This window comes from Ranitomeya imitator, chromosome 2 (assembly GCF_032444005.1).
Source record: "Ranitomeya imitator isolate aRanImi1 chromosome 2, aRanImi1.pri, whole genome shotgun sequence".
Taxonomy (NCBI): Eukaryota; Metazoa; Chordata; class Amphibia; order Anura; family Dendrobatidae; genus Ranitomeya; species Ranitomeya imitator.
Genome location: NC_091283.1, coordinates 355,951,635 through 355,973,118, shown reverse-complemented (window position 1 = coordinate 355,973,118; position 21,484 = coordinate 355,951,635). Strand labels below are relative to the sequence as shown.

Genomic DNA, 21,484 nt, shown 5'->3' with positions numbered 1-21,484 from the left:
CACCATGAGTTTATCTACTTGTATGCCCATAGCAGCCAATGACTGAGAGGTATTCTTTGCAGCATGAGATGGTGCATTGTCATGGATGAAGATGATTTTGCTCCTGAAGGCACGTTTCTGCTTTTTAGACCATGGAAGAAAGTTCTCAGTCAGAAACTCTACATACTTTGCCGAGGTCATTTTCACACCTTCAGGAACCTTAAAGGGCCCTACCAGCTGTTTCCCCATGATTCCGGCCCAAAATCATGACTCCCCCTCCTTGCTGACATTGCAGCCTTGTTGGGACATTGTGGCCTCCACCAACCATCCACTACTCCATCCATTTGGACCATCCAGGGTTGCTCGACACTCATCAGTAATCAAGACTGTTTGAAAATTAGTCGTCATGTATGTCTGGGCCCACTGCAACCATTTCGGCTTGTGAACACTGTTCAGGGGTGGCCGAATAGTAGGTTTATGAACCAAAGCAAGCCTTTGAAGGATCCTACACCTTGAGATTCGAGGGACTTCAGAGGCACCAGCAGCTTCAAATATCTGTTTGCTGGTTTGTAATGGCTTTTTAGCAACTGGTCTCTTAATCCGATGAACTTGCCTGGCAGAAACCTTCCTCATTCTGCCTTTATCAGCACAAACATGTCTGTGCTCAGATTCAGCCACAAATCTCTTAACAGTACGATGATCACGCTTAAGTTTTCGGGAAATATCTCATGTTTTCATCCTTTGACCAAGGCATTGCACTAGTTGATGCTTTTCAGCAGCAGAGAGATCCTTTTTCTTTCCCATGTAACTTAAAAACTGTGGCCTGCTTAATAATGTGGAACATCACTTTTAAGTAGTTTTCCTTTAATTAGAATCACCTGGAAAACTAATTATCACATGTGTTTAAGATTGATTTCAGTGATCCATTGAGCCCTGACACACAATAACATCCATGAGTTTATCTGAAAAACAAAAAAATTAAATCTTTATGAAACTTAAATCCAATTTGCATAATAATTTGGAACACAGTGTATATGTGGCAACCTGCAATTGTCCCAAAGACTGTCGGTAAAACAATAAGGGAATTTAGGAGAAGAGTGGGCGAGCACATTGCTGACATAAGGCACAAACGTGACACACCTATAGCCAGTGTGATGCAGTGACCCCTGTGACAGCTAGGGGGCGCTGTGAGTGCTCTTTGGGATGTGCATGGAGGCATATCTATTGTGATAATCGTGGTGAATCAGTGACTGGCTGTGTTGTGAATGGCCGATATGTGTCGCAGAGGGAGTCTGCGTAGTAAGTCTGATGCAATGTTGTTGTTCTGGGACCTGTAGTCCCTCAAGTGTGTATATGTATGGTGTAGCTGTAAGGGAGACTTACTAGGCTAGTTGTGTGAGATGGGTGGGACAAACTAGCCACACATCCACACTCCCATCCAGGGGAGTGGTTAAGAGTATATAATGTGACCAGGGTGTGGGTCACATGTTCCCGTGTGGTTCCAGTGGAAGGTTCTGGAGAGCCTGTGTGTTGGGAGGTCCAGGGAGTAGGACCGGATCCCTAAATAGCACACTGAACCACCTGTGTTGGGTTTCCTGGGAGTAGGAGTTCTGAAGAGCACATGGTGGGCTTTGGACTTGCGGGTGGCCTGGGGTGTTGGACGAGGTCCTGAATAGCACCTGGACAGGTCACATGTGGGGAAGCTACCGTCCTTCGGTGGGTCTGGACTGACTAAGATATGCCGCCCAGGCAAGTTGGTGATCCCTGTGAGGCAGCTTTCCCGGAGGAGTGGACTGACAAGGAGTCAGCAGGTGGAGCAGGAGCTCCCGTCAGGTACCTTTACAGACTGTTGGTGCTTGTGATGTTCCATGAACTGTGTGGTCTCCCATGGTGACTGAACGGAGTGAGGTTCGGCGTGTTTAGAGACCACGACCCAGTGTCATATGCGCTGTATGTGACTTGGGACATTGAAGTGTACGGCGTACAGACACCCATGGTAACTGGGCGAAGTGAGAGGTCCAGCATGTTTAGTGTCTGTGAGACAAAGCCGTAAACGTGAGTCAAAGCCGTAAATGAAGTGTTAAGACAAAGCTGCAAGTTAATATCACCAGTTGGTGCCTATTGTGTTTGATGGAATGTATAATATGAACTGTGCATAACCCGGTTTATGACACTTTAATAAACCACATGGACTGTTTTGTGTTCAAAAATCGTGCCTGACTACGTTAATCCCGTGCCAAGCGAGTGTCCCCCAATACACTTAGTGAGAGCAATCTTACACCAGACATATTAATGGGATACACCAAGGCAACATTGTTGAGATTTCATTTAGTGTCATTGATGTTATAAATCAAAACCCTCGAGGAGGTAACTATGACAGACTGTTACTTCAAAAAGAATGTGTATGGATCCATCGCTTGGATTCATTGGCACCGACTGGTCTCAATTAGAGTCTCTCATTTGCGTGCTTCCTGTAGCCATAGTTGGCTATAATCCAGCTTTTATACTTAATTCAGGGTCTTTTTATAAAAGAAAATTTCTTGCCATGCTCAGTTTTATTCCCCATGATTATTACAGGGGTTCACAAATCATTGTGATAATTAATTGTATCAATCCTAAGCAATTATCTTTATAAGGTCTATTTTAACTATCCACTTTCCTTCACGTATCGTTTTTCTGGCTCCTTGAGATATACTAGCAGATAATTTGCTCTATTTATAAGTATCGTGAAGTCTCATTATGGTTGTGAGGGGTTAATGCAGTATATTCTGCATGGCTAATCACCATGCTGATGGTATAGGCTTGCGTTTCACAGTAGAATTCATTGGTCTGCGGCCAATGATGTAGTTCCGGTGTGTGCCAGTTATGGACTTCGTGTGGAACACTGTGCAACCTCCGGACATGCGCGGTCGGCGAGCGGGAGCTACTCGTGTGTTCCAGCTTGACCGCACGCGGTGAGAACATATGAGGAGCTTCCGGCTCTGTGATGACCCATGCCACTTCTCCACCTATGAGTATCAGTGATCCTCAATGGTGCTATTTTCAATGAATCTAGGGGACAAACTCCACTGTTACTGGCAATTAAATAATGATGCTTAGACTACATTTTGGGAGGCAATAATGCTTTACCTCTAGTGAGTGGAGGAAGTACAAATCCCTTTTTTCGAGCAATGGGGATATCTATATTTAGAAGGAAGGTGGAACTGCTACCATGCAGCATCGTTACATTTGAGCCTCCTGATGATCCTATATGGTGAAACGCGTAGAGGTCACTGAGCGCATCTGAAACCATAAGTATCTTTTTTTGCTTGCTGTTATCAGAGTTATCTAGTTAACTATCACCATGTGTCATCGAACTTTCATCTGTTCTATATTGACAGTATGTGTTTTTCTGACTGCCTGTTATTGAATATATGGCTACCCGATGAGTTTATCATCTGGATCTACTAGACAATAATTAGGGACTCTTGGGGATAGTCGTCATGGAGCGGGGGCGCCATATCCGCTGATAAGTAGGGTGCCTACCTCCGCTGTCAGGCAGGTTTTACATCAGCAGGGAACAGCATAGCAAAGTACTAATTGCACTTATCACTTTGTTGTTGTGGCACTATTCACCCTATTGCACATTGCCATCATCATCATTGTCTACTTTTTATTATTGGTCCTCTAACTGGCAATCCTCTTGTTACTCCTTTTTCCTGTACGTATAATTGGATTAATATGTGACTCACCAGCACAGAGTTATCCAGGAGATTCAGGGAGAGCCGCCGAGGAGCGGGGGCGCCATTTCTCGTTTTTTGTGTTTAGGATGCCAACCTCCGCTGGTAGGTAGGCTTTGAAACAGCATTTGCTGTGCAGGGTGCAAGTAGCCAGCACGGTTGGCTGTTTGGTGATTGTTTTTATATGTGGTGTCAGTTTTAGACATGCGTATTAAAAGTTAAATTTTATCTGATTTATCACTTTGGTATAAGGTTATGTTGTTGAATTTTTTGACTTTTTGACCTTATTGGTACATCTTTGAACATTTGACTGATATGCAGACACACGACAAATGAATTGAACTCTTTAGTGCAGTGTTTCCCAAACTCCAGTCCTCACAGACCCCACAGGGCATGTTTTCAGAATTTCCATAGTGTTGCACAGGTGAGAGAATTCCTGAGGGCTTGATGAAACTTCCACCACTTGTGCAATACTAAGAAAATCCTGAGAACATGACCTGTGGGATCCGTGAGGACTGGAGTTTGGGAAACATATCCTAGTACATTATCTTGGAGTTCCATCAAGCTCCTCATGGAAGATTACCATTTCTTCCCACCAGCCTAGAAGTAGATTTGCATATGATGGGCACAGTGACCCTCCATTGCGGTCCCTCTGAGCTAGTTGAATATCTTCCCTTTAAATAGGAAATAGTTATTGGTAAGTATAAATCTAATTAATTTGAAAATAAATTGGTTATGTTCATTACATTGTATGGTTCTGGATTTAAGGACATAATTAGCCGCCATGATTCCTGCTTTATGGGATATACTGCTATATTGTGCCTATTCATCTCTGGAGGCTATATAGTATTGTTCTCTATGACCATACCATCCAATTTCCCCAAGAGATCGGCTGTATCCTTGGCATATGAAGGCATCAAAATAACAAAAGGGATGGAGTATCTTGCCTGTTTAGATCCCTGTGTACTGACAAATGGCAGTTACTCCTCCTGACCCTATTGGTTGTCTTCAAAGTGGAGCCAAACCGAAAGAAATGAACTGGAGTATAAGTTGGTATACATGCAATGTATAGGAGTAATAATAATAATAATAATTTTTATTTATATAGCGCCAACATATTCCGCAGCGCTTTACAAATTATAGAGGGGACTTGTACAGACAATAGACATTACAGCATAACAGAAATACAGTTCAAAACAGATACCAGGAGGAGTGAGGGCCCTGCTCGCAAGCTTACAAACTATGAGGAAAAGGGGAGACACGACAGGAGGATGGTAACAATTGCTTTAGTTATTCGGACCAGCTATAGTGTAAGGCTCAGGTGTTCATGTAAAGCTGCATGAACCAGTATGTAGCAGTACAGACACAGAGGGCTAATACTGCATAAAGTGTATCAGAACATGATGCGAGGAACCTTTTTTTTTTTTTTTTTTATTATAAATAGGCCACACAGGGATCGTTAGGTTAATGCATTGAGGCGGTAGGCCAGTCTGAACAAATGAGTTTTTAGGGTACGCTTAAAACTGTGGGGATTGGGGATTAATCGTATTAACCTAGGTAGTGCATTCCAAAGAATCGGCGCAGCACGTGTAAATTCTTGGAGACGGGAGTGGGAGGTTCTGATTATTGAGGATGCTAACCTGAGGTCATTAGCAGAGCGGAGGGCACGGGTAGGGTGGTAGACTGATACCAGGGAGGAGATGTAGGGTGGTGCTGAGCCATGGAGTGCTTTGTGGATGAGGGTAGTAGTTTTGTACTGGATTCTGGAGTGGATGGGTAGCCAGTGTAATGACTGGCACAGGGTAGAGGCATCGGTGTAACGGTTGGTGAGGAATATGATCCTGGCTGCAGCATTCAGGACAGATTGGAGCGGGGAGAGTTTTGCAAGAGGGAGGCCGATTAGTAGAGAGTTACAATAGTCCAGACGAGAATGAATAAGTGAAACAGTAAGAGTTTTTGCAGAGTCGAAAGTAAGAAAAGGGCGAATTCTAGAAATGTTTTTGAGATGCAGGTAAGAAGAGCGAGCCAGTGATCGGATGTAGGGGGTGAATGAAAGGTCAGAATCAAGGATGACCCCAAGGCAGCGGGCATGTTGCTTTGGAGTAATGGTGGAACCGCACACGGAGATGGCAATGTCAGGCAAAGGTAGGTTAGTAGAGGGAGAGAACACGAGGAGTTCAGTTTTTGACAGGTTTAGTTTCAGATAGAGGGAGGACATGATGTTAGAGACAGCGGTAAGACAATCACTGGTGTTTTCTAAAAAGGTCGGTGTGATATCAGGAGCAGAAGTGTATAATTGGGTGTCGTCAGCATAGAGATGGTACTGGAAACCAAATCTACTGATTGTTTGTCCAATAGGGGCAGTATACAACGAGAAGAGTAGGGGGCCTAGGACTGATCCTTGAGGAACCCCAACAGTAAGGGGAAGGTGAGAGGAGGAGGAACCAGCAAAACATACAGTGAAGGATCGGTCAGAGAGATAGGAGGAGAACCAGGAGAGAACGGTGTCCTTGAGGCCGATGGAGCGGAGCATAGTGAGGAGGAGCTGATGATCCACAGTGTCGAATGCTGCAGAGAGATCCAAGAGAATTAGCATGGAGTAGTGACCATTAGATTTAGCTGTTAGTAGGTCATTAGAGACTTTAGTGAGGGCAGTTTCAGTAGAGTGTAAAGAGCGGAAGCCAGATTGAAGAGGGTCGAGAAGAGAGTTATCTGAGAGATAGCGGGTAAGACGGGAGTGGACCAGGCGTTCGAGGAGTTTAGAGATGAAGGGAAGATTAGAGACAGGTCTATAATTAGCGGCACAGTTTTGATCGAGGGATGGTTTTTTAAGTAATGGATGTATGATGGCATGCTTAAATGAGGAGGGAAAAGTACCGGAAGTGAGGGAAAGGTTGAATATTTTTGTTAGGTGAGCGGTGACAGCCGGGGAAAGGGACTGGAGGAGATGTGATGGAATGGGGTCACTGGTGCAAGTGGTTGGGCGAGAAGATGCAAGGAGCCTGCTTACTTCTTCTTCTGTAACTGCTTCAAAGTCAGAGAGTGAACTAGATGCAGTGGGGGAGGGAGGACAGTGCATGTTATGAAGAGATTGGGAGATGATTTCCTGTCGAATGTGGTCAATTTTTTCTTTGAAGTAATTGGCCAGATCGTCAGCACGGAGATCCGTGGTTGGGGCCTGCTCTCTTGGGTTGAGTAGGGACTGGAACGTGTCAAAGAGACGTTTAGGGTTATTGGACAGGGAGGTGATGAGGGTGTTGAAGTAGGTTTGTTTGGAGAGGTGAAGGGCAGAATTGTATGTCTTTAGCATGAACTTATAATGGATGAAATCTTCGGGTAGATTAGATTTTCTCCACAGACGTTCTGCGCACCTGGAGCACCGCTGCAGGAAACGTGTTTGCAGCGTGTGCCACGGTTGTTGCCGTCTGTGCCGAGTTGTTTTATGTATAGGAGGAGCAGCTTCATCCAGAGCACTTTGCAGGGTTTCATTGTAATGCTTCAATGCAGAATCAGGACATGAGATGGAGGAGATAGGGGCCAATGAGGACTGCAAGTTCTTCATAAGTTTCTGGGTGTTAACGGCCTGTATGTTTCTATAAGTGTGGAAAGTGGGGGTGACCTGAGTGGGATGGCAGTTCTTGATAGAGAATGAAAGAAGGTTGTGGTCAGAGAGCGGGAGAGGGGAGTTTGTGAAATCATCCACTGAGCAAAGTCGGGAGAAGACCAAGTCAAGGGAGTTTCCATCTTCATGTGTTGGAGAGTTAGTATGCTGCGAGAGGCCAAAAGAGGAGGATAGAGATAAAAGGTGAGAAGCAGATGGGGAGAGGGGAGAGGCAATGGGGATGTTGAAATCACCCATGATAAGGGTGGGGGTGTCACAGGAGAGAAAGTGTGGAAGCCAGGTGGCAAAGTGATCCAGGAACTGATGAGAGGGGCCGGGAGGACGATACACCACCGCCACTCGCATGGAGAAGGGGACGTAGAGTCTGACCACATGGACCTCAAAGGAAGGGAAGACAAGTGAGGGTACTTGGGGGATAACTTGGAAAGTACATTTGGGTGAAAGGAGCAGGCCAACGCCTCCACCTGCTCTGTTGTCTGATCTTGGGGTATGAGAAAAGTGTAGTCCACCATATGAAAGAGCAGCAGCAGCAGTGGTGTCTGACTGCTGGATCCAGGTTTCAGTAAGAGCCAGGAGATTAAGAGAATTAGAAAGGAAAAAGTCATGAATGAAGGAGAGTTTATTACACACAGAGCGAGAATTCCAAAGGGCACAATTGAAAGAGACAGAAGGCATGCATGGAATATTAATAAGGTTAGAGGGGTTTCTGGGTGTAGCAATTGGGAGGTTTGACTGGCTATAACATGGGGGGCCGGGGTTTGGAGATATGTCTCCAGCGACTAGGAGAAGGAGGATCGAAAGAGTGAGCAGATGGTTAAGTGATTTGTGAGAGCGTCTCTTGTGTTGGATGGTGGGACTGAATGGATCTGTGCTGTTAAGCAATGTGAATAGAGCATGAGTGCTATACATAGGAGAGGCAAGGACAGAGGGGCCGATATGGATGGAGTGTAGAGAGTTAATGCGAGGGCGGTGAATGTGAGTGAATGCAGCAGCCAGAATATAGATTATACAAATAAATATGGTGAGTATTTGTGCTGTTTCAAGTGAATATGGATTAGATTTAGATTGTCTTACCTGTCTCCTGCCCTGTCTAACTGCCATGTTATAACTGCCGAGTACTTAGAAAAAAAAAGTACTTTGAATAAAAAAATACACGAATAACAGTGCACGAATGCATCCCCAAGCTAAATCTACATTTATAGAAGGCTAGCCCTTAGATCTTTCTTTTTTTTTTTTTTTTTTTTTTGGGTTAAAGCTCGTTAGCAATCAATCTAACTCAGTTGAGACAACAGGACACAATAAATGTAGTGATCAGATAAACTGATCACTACATTTATTGTTTTTGTATTTATGTTTACACTGGCCATTACACAAGCAAAACTTAAGAAACTAAATGAACATATACCCTACTATAAGTAAAAAACAAAAGTGCATATGAATGACATAGAGTACTTAGTAAGCACTGTTTTTAGTAAAATAAAAAGATAAAAAATAACTACCGGGGCCTAACTGTGGACACCCAGCAATGGGAGGCCGTATAAACGTAATGTCCTTCTCAAAGAAAGGGAGGCCTCACCCTTGTGTGCACTGAGTGCAAGAACCTAAAGCATAGATGAATTTTGCATTTTTATGTGATAAAAACTGTGTTTACGAAGTACCCTGTGTTATTTATATGCAATTTTGCCTTTTACTCATAGTAGGGTGTATGTTAATTTTATAGAAAAATAGAGAAAAGTCAGGTTACCAGACCTAGTGTTTATACCTCCTGTTTGCAGACCTATGCCACGCACTGATGAGGGTGGGACAACCACAGCAATATCCAAGTAGAAAAAAATCCAGCGAATGACAAAGGTAGCTAAAAATCAACTTTTATTCCTTGTGGGTAAAATTAACCAACATATGGCATCCAGCACTGTAGCACATTAGCAGGCAGAACCAGCGATCAGCGCATTTCGACTTGCGTCTTAATCATGATCTAACCTGGGAACAAATTGTTGCTGATTTTATATAACTTCTGGAATCTCTCATTAGCCTGTCTCTTAATAAATTAGCATACAGATTTGCATGTCATTCAGGGATCATTATGCGGACATATGTGGTGAGTATACAATATATACAAAAAAGACAATTAAAATCAACGACTCAACAGCATAATATATACAATGAATAAGAGTACATTTAATACTGTGTAATTAAATCATGCCTCGCATTAAGCCCGTTTGGGACAGGGGTGTCTAGCATCCAGTATGATTTTCTGTTTTGTAGTTTTTCTTTTATAATTTCCTCCCCTAAATGGTTTTTGTACTTTCTCTATTCCAGTAAATTTGAAATGTGTTATATTACCTTTATGTACAGTATGTTCGCAAAGTGAAGTGTCTCGATGCTGCTTATATTGCAACTGCCGTTGGGTTCTCTGCATCTGAAAGGACCTTTAATGGACAATATATGCATCCAATATATTGTAATTTGCACACCATGCATTTTATTAGATACACTACATAGGGGGTATTACAATTTATGAAGTTACGTATAGGATAGTTTGAAGAGTTGTGGGTGGAATGAAAGTTGTTGGCTTTTTGTGAATGTTCACATGCTTTGCAGCGGTTTGCTCCGCATTTAAAAAAAAAAACTTTAATGTGAAGCCAAGTTTCTTGATTTGAGGACTTTCTGGGATCACTGGTGAACAGGCTGGGAGACCAAATAGAACCCAATGTTCCATATTCGATCTTGGGTTTTGTTGTTGTCGTCTGAGTGGGTCTAACCCTTTGTGAACTTTATGGAGAGCATAAAAAGTGGGAATGGTGACAATTAGGTGCCATAAATTCAAATTCATTATTTGAGATTTGTTTTGTATCCGGACCCTCAACCAAAATGCTAGTAAGATTGTCCCTAAATTTAGACTTTGGGGGAAAAACTAAAAGGGAATTGAATGAATGAAGAAGCATCAGTGAACACTGTCGGAGATATCGGACATAAAAGGGATACTCCTTTGGTAGACAAATTAGAGAGTATCATCAGAGTGACAACAAAGCTATCTCCTTTTGTATTTTAGAGGTTGTCAGATAAAATGTGAGAAATGGAGATTGGAATAAACTAATCCTCCAAAAAGAATGTCAATGCGTTTGGACTCTCTGGCCACCACGGGGCTGAATGAACACATGACCTTGGTTGTGTTATTTAGGATCTGTATATGGGGATTTCTCCTGTAAGTCTGTTACACTACTTCTGGCTCCATAGAGTAGAGCTACGTTTTGCATTGCTGGACACCTCTTACCATGGTGTCTACCACAGGTGATATCTACTGTTCTGTGACCCCAGTTTTTATTCTGCACACTCGTTCCTCCAATATTGCACTGACTGATATATGTAACTACATTATACTAATCTGCCTATTTTGGGCTTTTGCAGAGCGATTGTAACTATGTATATTGATTCTGATTATATCTATTTTAGCTCCTAATAAGATACTAAATATCTGCAGTATCTTATATGAATCTCTTGCATTATATGTTTCCCCGATAGGTGTTACTATCGGACCTGCTGTGACATTTGTTGGTTCCCGCTGTGGCTTATTATTTGTAAACTGCAGCAATATCTCATCATTTGCTGCACCGTGCGAGCGCTTCCTCCGGGCAACTGACTGTTGCTGTGACAGCGGCGGCGTCCGCTCGCCATCGATGGACTCGTACTGCACATACACCAGTACGGGGCACTGTTTTAGGCATCCTGACATTATCTGAGGCCCAGGACACATTGGTGAATAGCAATCTTGACCTCTTGTGTCTGGAATACCTGCCCATGTGCCCTGGAAGGTCCTGTTGCCGGCGTACATGAGCTATACACCATTTGGGAACACTTTTTTTCTCTCTGTATAAGCCCTCTAGCATTGTAGCATGACCATTTCTTATTAATAGATGTCAGGAAAATAAAACACAATGTAGTAAACATAGTAACACAATAATGATTCCACACTACTACTCTGCCACCACTGCTTGAGTCCTCCACCAGTGTCTGTATATCCGTGTCATTTCCAACAAACTTGAGTTACCTATGGCCAATTAGTTGCCAGAGGAATGGCCATCATAGCTGGTGATTGAGCATGGAGCATGGAGGAGATGACTTGATCAACAATTCAGCTGTAGTTCCACTTTATACAAGAAAAGAGAATAAATCATCTACAAATTATATCTCCTTATCTCCAGCAATTGTATTATTACATGGGATTCTTTATGATGTTACATTGGTCTCATCTTCTTCTCATTCAGGTCCATACTATATCGGATCCTCCCAGTGGAGATTTTCTATATTTAGACACTTTTTCTGATTTACCCATCAAGGTTGAATATGGGCAAGAACAAAATGGCGGAGAGGATATTACAACTCATGCTAGAGATTCTTTTCCGGCTTACTGGAGAGGTGAGAGATTCTCATGACGTCACATTACATAGTTCCTATCTATGGGAATAACAGATGGACAGAACTGGAGAGGTGAGGACTCTGGAAATGTCTGTAGTGAGATTTATTCATGTGTCTCTACATAACCAGGATTATACAGTAGTGAAGAAGACCTCTAGCGAGTGCTGTGAGACTCCTGTGTCTGAGGTATGGGGAAGACCCCTGAGCCCAATCACAAGGCCTCCACCTCACCCTCTGATACATGAGGGCATCAGTGACCAGAAGATCGTAGAACTTGCCTACAAGATGATTGAGCTGCTGACTGGAGAGGTGACACTGCTGGGAATGCTGGGACATTATACAGTAACGCTATGAAGGAATTGGGGGGATGACAGTATCATTGTATATGTCAGGTTCCTGTAAGGTTTCAGGATATCACCGTCTATTTCTCCATGGAGGAGTGGGAATATATAGAAGGACACAAAGATCTGTACAAGGACGTCATGACGGACGTTCCCCAGCCCCTCACATCACCAGGTAATAGAAAAGACTAAATTCACATGACCTATAATTATCTATATGTAAAGATTTAATTCAGTTCCCGTATGTGTTTTCTCCAGATCTATCCAGTAAGAGGACAACATCAGAGAGATGTCCCCGTCCTCTTCTTCCACAGGACTGTAAACAAGAAAATCCCAATGATCATCAGGTAGATGGAGAGAAGGTGTCACAAGATCTCCCCTATGATGTGTAGACGGCTGTGAAGGTCTTGTGCTCAGCCTTGTTTTCTCCACAAGTATTATATGTTTTATACTTGTGTAATGAGAACGGTGGAGATGGCAGGATTAGAGCTGATCATAGATGTGACTTCTTCATCTGTCTGTGACTTTTACAATATTTGTTTCAGGGTGAAGATCTGACCCATATTAATACCACAGAGACATATGTGAGGGGTGATGAGCGATGTAAAGAGGAGATTCCTACATATGACTACCCAGGTGAGCAGTAACCACTAAATGCAGAGTCACAGATTGTTCTTAGTCATCAATTTTCACTGCTTTTTCGGTGGTGTAGTCTGGACATATCACAATCATGTGATCACCATTTTGCCATTAGACTCCTAAATGTTCCTCCACCTGAAACTTTTCAAAGGTTACAACTTGGAGGATCCATCTACTCCCTGAAATTAGAAAATGCTGTCTCTTATCTGCCCTGATCTGTAGACTCCAAAGCCAAATGTAGAATGTGCTGACGAGAAAATCATTAAAAAAAAAAGTATTATAATGGGCCTCAGAGAGAAAGCGGAGGGTATTGATGATGTTACCTTCCTAGAATCCTGATATCTTATTGGATGAATCTACCTTCTCTCCCTTCTGTGCTGCTGAATGTGCTCATATGGTCACTATATGACCAGGTCCAGTCTTTCTGGCCAAACTTTGATTTTATGATCAACAGCATGTGCAGTGAGGGCCAAGTGTGAATTTCTGTACAATAACAGCAGCGATTCCCTTCATCCTCAATTTTTAATTTCTTTTTAAACTTACTAACTTAAAACAGGATTGCAATAAACCAGGGCTGTAGAGTCTGTGTCCATTTTGGAGTCGGTATAAAGTGGACTGACTCCTAAATATACAATACATTGGGTACAGTAGTACAATGCACGATGTGCTGTAAATGTTTTCACAAGAATTTGGGAAAGTTATGAAATGTCCATTAAATGTCTGTTCTGTTCCTGATCTAAGGATTTCGGCTTTTAGTTAAGATGAATCTGTGCTGCACTTTATGTACATGCTCAGTAGTGAGCCTACTAGTTACTAATCATGCAGGGTGCCCAATCTTTTGCATAGGCCCATTTTCCTTTTTGTAATTTTTAGAATGTAACAGATGAAAATATATATATTTTTGCCTAAAATGCAAAAGAAATGTGTCCTCTGTAACTTTAGGGCTTTTATAGATCATTTCATCTTCAACTTGCTTAACTGTTCACAATAATTTTGACGAAGGGTGCCGAAAGTTTTACATGCCATTGTATGTATATTTCTATTGTTTTTAGTATTTTCTGTTAATTGGTTTTATACTGCATATAATTTTGTGTATGTATTTCACGCTCATTATGCTGACATGCTTATGTCAACTACATACTAAGGCCAGGATCACACTACAGCGAGATATGGCCGAGTCTTAAAAACAAGCTCTGGCACCGGCACTCCGGAGCGGAGCGTGCAGCTCCATGTATTGCTGTGCAGCTGCACGCTCCGCTCTGGAGTGCCGGTGCCAGAGCTTGGTTTTAACCTGTGAGACTCGGCCGTATCTCGCTGTGTGTGATCCCGGCCTAATAGTTACTGCCCAAAATTCTCTGATTTAACCACTTCCCGCAGCCAGATTTTTGGTATTCCTAACCACGCCCCATTTTTCTAATCTGACGTGTTACTTTATGTGGTGATAACTTTGGTTGCTTCTTCGGATTCCAGGGATTCTGAAATATTTTTTGTTCTGTGACACATTGTACTTTATGTTTCTAGTAATTTTAGGGTGATATATTTTGCATTTATTTTTGAAAATGCTTGAATGTTGCCAAATATAAATGAATAATAAAATAAATTGAAATAATAAAATAAAAAATAAGCTATTTTTTGAGTAAGGCCGGGTTCACATAGCGTTAATGGCGTCCGTTAGACGCGGCATAACGCGGTATAATGCAGTCCCTTAACGCTGCCATTAATTCCTATGTCGGATGCATCGCTAGCGCACGCCCACAATGGGCGTGCTCTAGCGATGTGCCGTCATTGAGTGACGGACCCTGAGACGCGGGCTGCAGTGTTTCCGGGTCCGTCACTGCTAGCGCAGATAGAGCTAACAGATGTTCTATCTGCGCTAGCGTGATGGAGAATGTCGGCACTTGCGTCAGCAGCCTGTTCACGTATGTGTTGAACGGGCTGCTGTTTAACGCAATGTGAACCCGGCCTAACAAATCACTTTTGAAAATACTTAGAAGGACCTAGATTTTAGATAGAACCAGGAGGGCAGAGACAATACAAAATCAAAAAACCCAAGAGAAGTCAGAAAAAAGGCCGGGGTTACAGTGGGATCAAATACACAAACCGGGAGCTGAGCACATAGGACTGAACCAGAGGAGAACAAGGCTGTATCCATCAGCTTCGGGCAATATACTTTGAGCTGTAGTAGGGTGTGGTGCTTTCCAATTACCTGAAGCGGGGAGCTGCCAGACTGGGTTACTGTATACTATTGGTCCTGGCCACCCTACTATAAGTGGCTGGACAAAGCCTGAGCCACCCAGAGCTTCTGGTTCCATTGTCTCCTCCATCACCAGCGACGCCCGCAAAATAAATAATGGCTGTGACTGGTGATCTGCAGGAGCAGATCCCATAGGAAATATGACACACCATTTGCAGAATCACTGTTACAAAATGGCAGAAAAACATTGCAGTAGACAACCTCATAAAGTGACTCCATTTTGTAATTTATAACTATCAGTAAATTAATCTATAGGAGTAGTGACTTTTTTTTACACCTGAGTGGGGGCTTGTGTTTTGTAGGATGAGTAAAAAATGTTATTGGTATCATTTCCGCCTACATAACAATTTTTGGTGGCTTTTTATTCCAGTATTTGGGACTCTGAATCAACAAACTGTTAAAAACCACGCTCCTTTTATTCATGCAATGAGGACTTCTATTAGACTACAAACTGTTATTATTTTATTGAATAATTCAATTTGACTACATAACGTCCTACTTGTATGGACATTTTGAGTAGATATGTAAAAAAAATATAAATTTCAAGGATATTTTATTCAAAAATAATAATTAGTTTTATTTTTGGCAGATGACTGTACCAGGAGATCAGAGGGACAGCTGACATCTTCAATTTTTCTATCAGATGACCTTGAAATCACACAGGATATAATTGCAGTGAATGTCATTACTCCAGATATACCATCATCCTTTCACAGCAAAGATCTATCATTTGATCCTTTGAAAGAGGTCCAAACTTCTATTTCGTTACAAACTGCTAAGAAAAATGAAAGAAACATAGAAACACCAATTGCTGTTATGGCAAAGAAGCCAATTGCATATTCAGAATTTGAAAATAGTTTCCCCCAAAAAACATCTTTTGTTATACATCAACAAATGCAAACCGAGAAGAGATTTACTTGTTCCAAGTGTGGGAGATGTTTTAAACGGAAATCAGATCTTGTTAGGCATCAGATAATTCATACTGGGGAGAAGCCATACTCATGTTCAGAATGCAGAAAATGTTTTGGACTTAAATCACATCTTGTTCTACACCAGAGAATTCACAAAGTGGAAAAGCCTTTTTTATGTTCAGAATGTGGAAAATGTTTTGTACAGAAATCACATCTTGTTAGACACCAGAAAACGCACACAGGGGAGAAGCCACATTCATGTTCAGAATGTGGAAAATGTTTTGCTCAGAAAACAGATCTTCTAATTCACCAGAGAATTCACACAGGGGAGAAGCCATATTCATGTTCAGAATGTGGAAAATGTTTTGTACAGAAATCATCGCTTGTTAGTCACCAGAGAACTCACACAGGGGAGAAGCCTTTTTCATGTTCAGAATGTGGGAGATGTTGGGCATACAAATCAAGTCTTAGAATTCACACAAGGGAGAAGCAATGTTCATTTTAAGAATGTGAGAAATGTTTTGAATAGTGATAGGCAAACCCCTGGATGTTTGGGTCAGGCAGGTCTGAACAAACATTTAACAAAAGTTTAGTTCGGGTACCAGAACAGTACCCGAACCCAGACCACATTCAGATGAATATGGGGAGCCCAAACATCTGTTGTTTGCCACCCTGTCATCTGCATGACATCGCGGCAAACACTGCCTCTGATTGGTGGTAAGATTATTATTGCCGGTCAGAGAGCAGCGGTTCTCACACTATCAGATGACAGCATGAGCCAGCAGCTGTGACCAGAAGTAAAAAGTTTACCTCAGGTCGCAGAGGTGTCGGCTGATGAGAGAGTACTACTCCCATCAGCCTGCTGCCGCTAATGACAGCAAGAGCAGGTGCGACTGATGGGAGTATTCATCAGCCGGTGCATGCACTATAAATAGAAAAAAAATGACGTGAGGTCTTTCAATTTTTGATAACCACCGTGGCATAACTGACAGCTGAGGGATGCAAACCTCAGCTGTCAGCTTTATCATAGCTGGTTATGAAGAATAGAGGGGTCTCTACAACTTAGACGTCTGAATACATCTAAATGTTCTCAATAAACAGTGGGTATGGAAATAATTTTTCACTCTTTGTTTCAATGCAGCCATTTGTTATATTAAGAACAATCATTTTTTACTCATTAATGTACACTTTGAACCCCATCTTGACTGCAAAAAAACAGAAATGTAATAATTTTTGCAAATTTATTAAAAAAGAAAAACTGAAATATCACATGGTAATAAGTATTCAGACCCTTTGCTCAGTATTGAGTAGAAGCACCCTTTTGAGCTAGTACAGTCATGAATGTTCTTGGGAATGATGCAGCAAGTTTTTTACACCTGGATTTGGGGATCCTCCACCATTCTTCCTTGCAGGTCCATCAGGCTGGATGGTGAACGTTGGTGGACAGCCATTTTCAGGCCTCTTCAGAGAAGCTCTATTGGGTTTAGGTAAGGGCTCTGGCTGGGCCAGTCAAGAATGGTCACAGAGTTGTTCTGAAGCCACTCCTTTGTTATTTTTAGCTGTGTGCTTAGGGTCATTGTCTTGTTGGAAGTTGAACCTTCCGCCAAGTCTGAGGGCCAGATCACTCTGGAAGAGGTTTTCATCCAGGATATCTCTGTACTTGGCTGCATTCATGTTTCCTTCAATGACAACCAGACGGCCTGTCCCTGCAGCTGAAAAACACCCCCATAGCATGATGCTGCCACCACCATGTTTCACTGTTGGGATTGTATTGGGCAGGTGATGAGCAGTGCCTGGTTTTCTCCACACATACATAGTTACATAGTTATTAAGGTTGAAGGAAGACTATAAGTCCATCTAGTTCAACCCATAGCCTAACCTAACATGCCCTAACATGTTGATCCAGAGGAAGGCAAAAAAAAACCCATGTGGCAAGAGTAAGCTCCACATTGGGGAAAAAAATTCCTTCCCGACTCCACATACGGCAATCAGACTAGTTCCCTGGATCAACGCCCTATCAAGGAATCTAGTGTATGTACCCTGTAACATTATACTTTTCCAGAAAGGTATCCAGTCCCCTCTTAAATTTAAGTAATGAATCACTCATTACAACATCATACGGCAGAGAGTTCCATAGTCTCACTGCTCTTACAGTAAAGAATCCGCGTCTGTTATTATGCTTAAACCTTTTTTCCTCCAAACGCAGAGGATGCCCCCTTGTCCCGCCGGTTTCAGGTCTATGATTAAAAAGATCATCAGAAAGGTCTTTGTACTGTCCCCTCATATATTTATACATTAACATAAGATCACCCCTTAGTCTTCGTTTTTCCAAACTAAATAGCCCCAAGTGTAATAACCTATCTTGGTATTGCAGACCCCCCAGTCCTCTAATAACCTTGGTTGCTCTTCTCTGCACCCGCTCTAGTTCAGCTATGTCTTTCTTATACACCGGAGACCAGAACTGTGCACAGTATTCTAAGTGTGGTCGAACTAGTGACTTGTCTAGAGGTAAAATTATGTTCTCCTCATGAGCATCTATGCCTCTTTTAATGCATCCCATTATTTTATTTGCCTTTGTAGCAGCTGCCTGACACTGGCCACTGAATATGAGTTTGTCATCCACCCATACACCCAGGTCTTTTTCATTGATGGTTTTGCCCAGAGTTATAGAATTAAGCACATAGTTATACATCTTATTACTTCTACCCAAGTGCATGACCTTACATTTATCCCCATTAAAGCTCATTTGCCATTTATCAGCCCAAGCTTCTAGTTTACATAAATCATCCTGTAATATTAAATTGTCCTCCTCTGTATTGATTACCCTGCAGAGTTTAGCGTCATCTGCAAATATTGAAATTCTACTCCGAATGCCCCCTACAAGGTCATTAATTAATATGTTAAAAAGAAGAGGGCCCAATACTGACCCCTGTTGTACCCCACTGCTAACCGCTACCCAGTCCGAGTGTGCTCCATTAATAAACACCCTTTGTTTCCTATCCCTGAGCCAGCTCTCAACCCACTTGCACATATTTTCCCCTATCCCCATTATTCTCATTTTATATATCAACCTTTTGTGTGGCACCGTATCAAAAGCTTTTGAAAAGTCCATATACACTACATCCACTGGGTTCCCTTGGTCCAATCCGGAACTTACCTCTTCATAGAAACTGATCAAATTAGTCTGACATGAACGGTCCCTAGTAAACCCGTGCTGATACTGGGTCATAAGGTTATTCCTCTTCAGATACTCCAGTATAGCATCCCTCAGAATGCCCTCCAGGATTTTACCCACAGTAGAGGTTAAGCTTACTGGCCTATAATTTCTGAGTTCAGTTTTTGTCCCCACCACTTAGAATTATCACCAAAAACGTCTATCTTCGTCTCATCAGACTAGAGAATCTTATTTCTAATAGTCTGGGAGTCCTTCATGTGTTTTTTTTTTTTTAGCAAACTCTATACGGGCTTTCATATGTCTTGCACTGAGGAGAGGCTTCTGTCTGCCATAAAGGCCCGACTGGTGGAGGGCTGCAGTGATAGTTGACTTTGTGGAACTTTCTCCCATCTCCCTAATGCATCTCTGGAGCTCAGCCAAAGTGATCTTGGGGGTTCTTCTTTACCTCTCTCACCAAGGCTCTTCTCCCAAGATTGCTCAGTTTGGCTGGATGGCCATTTCTAGGAAGACTTCTGGTGGTCCAACACTTCTTCCATTTAAGGATTATGGAGGCCACTGTGCTCTTAGGAACCATGAGTACTGCAGAAATTCTGTTGTAACCTTAGGCCAGGTTCACATCGCGTTAGCAGCAGCCCGTCCAGCACATACGCTAACGGGCTGCTGTAACGCAAGTGCCGGCGTTTACATCGCGCTAGCGCAGATAGAGCATCTGCTAGCTCTATCTGCGCTAGCTGTGACGGACCCAGAAACGCTGCAGCCCGCGTCTCCGGGTGATGACGGCACATGACCCCCATTGTGGGTGTGCGCTAGCGATGCGTCCGACATTGCAGTCAATGGCAGCCGTAACGGACTACGTTACATCAGTTTAATTAAACACAACTGGACTCCAATGTAGGAGAAGAACCATCTCAAGGAGAATCACAAGGAAATGGACAGCATGTGACTTAAATATGAGTTTGTGAGCAAAGGGTCTGAATACTTATGACCATGTGATATTTCAGTTTTTCTTTTTTATTAAATTTGCAAAAATTTCTACATTTCTGTTTTTTTTTCAGTAAAGATGGGGTGCAAAGTGTATATTAATGTGACAAAATGAACGTTTTTGAATCTACCAAATGGCTGCAATGAAACAGAGTGAAAAATTTAAAGGGGTCTGAATACTATCTGTACCCACTGTATGTGCGAGAAACAATAAATATCCTACCACAGTTTTACCCTGTGTGTCCAGTGTCAGTTCTTCTATGTTCCCTAATAAAATACCATGGTGTCTTCGACCAAACCTGCTGATTAAGAGTATACAAATGTAATAACTTTACTTCTAAAATGTATTTATAATCCCTCAGCATGTGTATAAGATAAGAAGCTTCTGCTAAGCACAATGAATCTTTGACCTCTGTACATATTTTGACATTGTGGAGAAATATAGGGGTCATATATCTCCAGAGTCTAATCCTCAGAAGGTTTCCCCTTTAGATGGAAAACTAAATGTTCAAGTCACAAAATAAGGGATCTAGTAGTACATGTAGTAGCAATACTAGGGTTAGTGATACAGATAAACCCGGGACATAGCACCAACCTCCTAAGTCAGTTTCCTTAAGTTTGGAAATGTGGAACTGAGACATCCAGCAAATATAGTGGGGAAAATAAGTATTTGATACACTGCCGATTTTGCAAGTTGTCAAGACTAAAAAGAATAGAGAGGTCTGTAATTTTTATTGTGCGTACACTTCAACTATGAAAGAGTCTAAAACTAGATACCAAAAAATCATATTGTATGATTTTTAAATAATTAAATTGCATTGTATTGCATGAAAGAAGTATCACAGGGTTACCACGACAGCGTGGAGCCAGAAGACCACAGCGTCTGATTGCTCCTAATTTTTCGCTGAGGAGAAGCACTTCTCCGTTATATTAAACTTATTTATTTCTTTTGGCAGAACAGGGGTTAACCGGCCATGTTGGAAATTCCTGTGCTCAGCTATTCTCGGGTAGCCACTCCTTTTCACTTTATAATCTTGGCTCTGTTACTAATCCTTGTCAGAGCTAGCTTTATTGCTGCATGGCTAACAGAGTGAAAAGAGTTGTGTCAGGAAATCTGAAAAATGTCTTGTTGTCCCAATTGCAGTTCCGGAACTTTCCACTGCATGTGCTGTTACAAAAGCAAAGCCCTATAGCAGGCACATGCCTGTGGGTGATGACAGCCCCCCTTCGCCTGAGGAAAAAACAGCTTTTCTCCTTCTCACTCTGCTTGTGTGTGTAATCCTATACCCCTTACCTCCTCCTCCAGGAATTTATATGGCTTTGTGCTGCGAAAGCCAGGGTCCTTAAACTCCTCATTCCCCCCTCCCGCCTAATACCAGCCAAAACTAGTACAGAAACTGCATTGGACTCTTTTAAAGATATGGATAATGGCACCAATCAGGGCTAG

At 42.3% G+C, this 21,484-nt stretch overlaps 1 protein-coding gene across 1 annotated transcript in view; it reads left to right on the top strand.

Annotated features, from left to right (window-relative positions):
* Window positions 1–21,484, top strand: part of LOC138663791 (oocyte zinc finger protein XlCOF22-like) — a 90,245-nt gene that overhangs the window by 13,889 nt on the left and 54,872 nt on the right. The window contains exons 2-7 of the mRNA XM_069750129.1: window positions 11,586–11,736; window positions 11,866–12,045; window positions 12,129–12,252; window positions 12,336–12,424; window positions 12,623–12,713; window positions 15,560–16,345. Coding sequence (XP_069606230.1) covers window positions 11,665–11,736; window positions 11,866–12,045; window positions 12,129–12,252; window positions 12,336–12,424; window positions 12,623–12,713; window positions 15,560–16,345 — 1,342 coding nt within the window. The 5' untranslated portion in view covers window positions 11,586–11,664. The remainder of the gene's footprint in view (window positions 1–11,585; window positions 11,737–11,865; window positions 12,046–12,128; window positions 12,253–12,335; window positions 12,425–12,622; window positions 12,714–15,559; window positions 16,346–21,484) is intronic.